This window comes from Phalaenopsis equestris, unplaced genomic scaffold (assembly GCF_001263595.1).
Source record: "Phalaenopsis equestris unplaced genomic scaffold, ASM126359v1 Scaffold234440, whole genome shotgun sequence".
Lineage (NCBI taxonomy): Eukaryota > Viridiplantae > Streptophyta > Magnoliopsida > Asparagales > Orchidaceae > Phalaenopsis > Phalaenopsis equestris.
In genome coordinates, this window is record NW_018252356.1 from 1572 (window position 1) to 3846 (window position 2275).

At 37.7% G+C, this 2275-nt stretch overlaps 1 protein-coding gene across 3 annotated transcripts; it reads right to left on the reverse strand.

Moving 5' to 3' along the window:
* Positions 1-402: 402 nt before the first annotated feature.
* On the reverse strand, positions 403-1486 carry LOC110038943 (probable serine/threonine-protein kinase PBL21; the record flags this gene model as incomplete). 3 transcript variants are annotated; one of them, XM_020743875.1, is given in 4 exon segments in its annotated part: positions 403-592; positions 707-870; positions 949-1154; positions 1368-1486. In XM_020743875.1, coding segments are annotated over 3 exon segments (490 nt in total), but the record flags the coding sequence as incomplete, so codon positions are not given.
* Between the last annotated feature and the right edge of the window lie 789 nt (positions 1487-2275).

Here is a 2275-nt window from a genome sequence, read left to right on the forward strand (position 1 = left end):
AGTTTACCTTCTTATGCTTGTGCTAATATGTGTCGCTTACAATAATTCATATATGAAGATTTTCATCTCAAATAAAAAAAATCCAATTTTGATATTGACTTTCAAGGTTTATTTCATGAGTCAAGCATAGGCCCAACATCATGTCTTGTGTTGCCAATGTGTACCTCCTTTCAAACGTGATATGCGATGTCAAATCTGTGACCATACCGGAACTTCATGGAACATATCAAGTTATGCAACTCAAATGAAGTCTACATCTACAGAACTAATAGGAGAAAGAAAACAAAAATCACTACAAAATGATGGAAGAAAAATATGCACATTAACAACCCAACACAGCAGGCTAAACGGATATAAGTGAAAAATTACATGGAAGAAGGCAGAATCAACATGAATTCTTACAAAATAAATGATCTTCCAAGCTTCCATGCGGCATGTACTCATAAACCAAGAGCCTCTCAGATTTTTCAGCGCAGTAGCCAATTAAGCCAACGAGATTAGGATGATGCAGCATCATCAACATGAGAACTTCCACAAGAAACTCATTACTTCCTTGTAGTCCATCTCGATTAAGTTGCTTGATTGCCACTACCTGATCATCAAAATCCAAAATGGAGAAATAATAATCCATCAAAATTGTAACTTAAAACAAAAATCAACATTCCACATCACCAAGGGAGCAAGTCATAAAATATGGGAAATTTGCCTGGCCATTTTCAAGTTGGCCCTTGAAAACTCTCCCAAAACCGCCTTCTCCTATAAAATTTGCCTCCTTGAAATTCTGTGTAACCATCTCGAGTTCCTTAAAGGTAAAACTTTGGGTACAGTTGCAATTATCTCCTTTAGAAGACAATGAATTTGTCTCATTCTCTGCAAGCAGAAGATTCGATTCATATAAATGTTCAATCTTTGGGGCAATAAAAATAAGCAAGAATATAAGCAACATACCCAAACAATCAACAACACGAGATAAGGAGGAGCGAGACGAGGACGCATTAGAAATTTTAAAGCCTACACGGCTCCTCGACTCCCGGTGGCGAAGGCTCATACAAGCAAAGCAACCAACTTTCACAGATTTCTCCATATTTCAAAACAAATACCTCGTCTAAAAATCTAGGGTTCAGCAACAATTAAGAGCTCAAAAACTTCCGCTCCTATCGATCACCCCCCGAGAAACAAGACAAAAGAAAACAAAGAAGCAATGAAGTTGATTGATATGAAGGAATGGGTGTTCTCAGAAACATTATTTACAAGGAGAATTTTTGGGAGGAAGGGGAAAAATTTGAGGGGTGGGGGAGGAAGAAAGCGGTGGAAGCGCGGCTAACGGAAACGCCCAAATTAAGGAGAGAGAGAGAGAGAAAATCTACCACTTCGCCGTAACAGGAGGCCGCGGAGCACACCGAATCAAACTCCCCGCGTCAGACCTTCATCGCGCGCGAGAGTTCAACCACTAGGGTTGTGGATTAAGTGAAAATTTGATTTGAATTTTAACCCCGATCAAGTTCACATGAGCCATGGATTCATCGCGCGCGAGAGTTCAACCACTAGGGTTGTGAATTAAGTGAAAATTTGATTTAAATTTTAACCCCGATCAAGTTCACATGAGCCATGGAGAAAATTTTGGATCGAATTTTTTTCGAGTTAATTTTGAATCTACGAAATTAGATCTTTAATAGTTATAGTGATTTTAGGGCTGTTTATTTAGTTAATAGCTCGAAGATTGTTAATCGCTCGAAGATTGATTTGAATTTTGAGTCTGATCAAGAATCGATCGAAATAAATGAGCCGAGCTATGAGGCAAAATTCTAAATCAAATTTTTTTCGAGCCAATTTTGAGCCGACTCTAGCTCAACTCAATATCATAACGTTAACAAATTTACATGCCGCAGACTTACCACCGGCTGACATGGTTGTGGCATTTTAAGGTTTGTTTCCCTTTCCAATCTGCGGCTTTTTCAAGAACTCTGATCTTGTAGCTAATGCTGTTGAGGATTTGATTTTGAGCTGAGTTCGTTCAAATAAATTTAGTGAGGTTTGAAATCGGCATGTGATTCGTTATATTAAATTTTGAGCCGAGCTGACTCAAAATTGAATTGAGCTCGATCCAGCTAGAATCGAAACATGTAAGCTCAAATTGAATTATTTGGATATGTTCCAAGTCTAAATCCGCTCAAATTGGCCCTTGATACGTTATATTCAACTTTACTTATATATATATATATATATCTATGTATGTATGTATGTATGTATGTATGTATGTATGTATGCATGCATG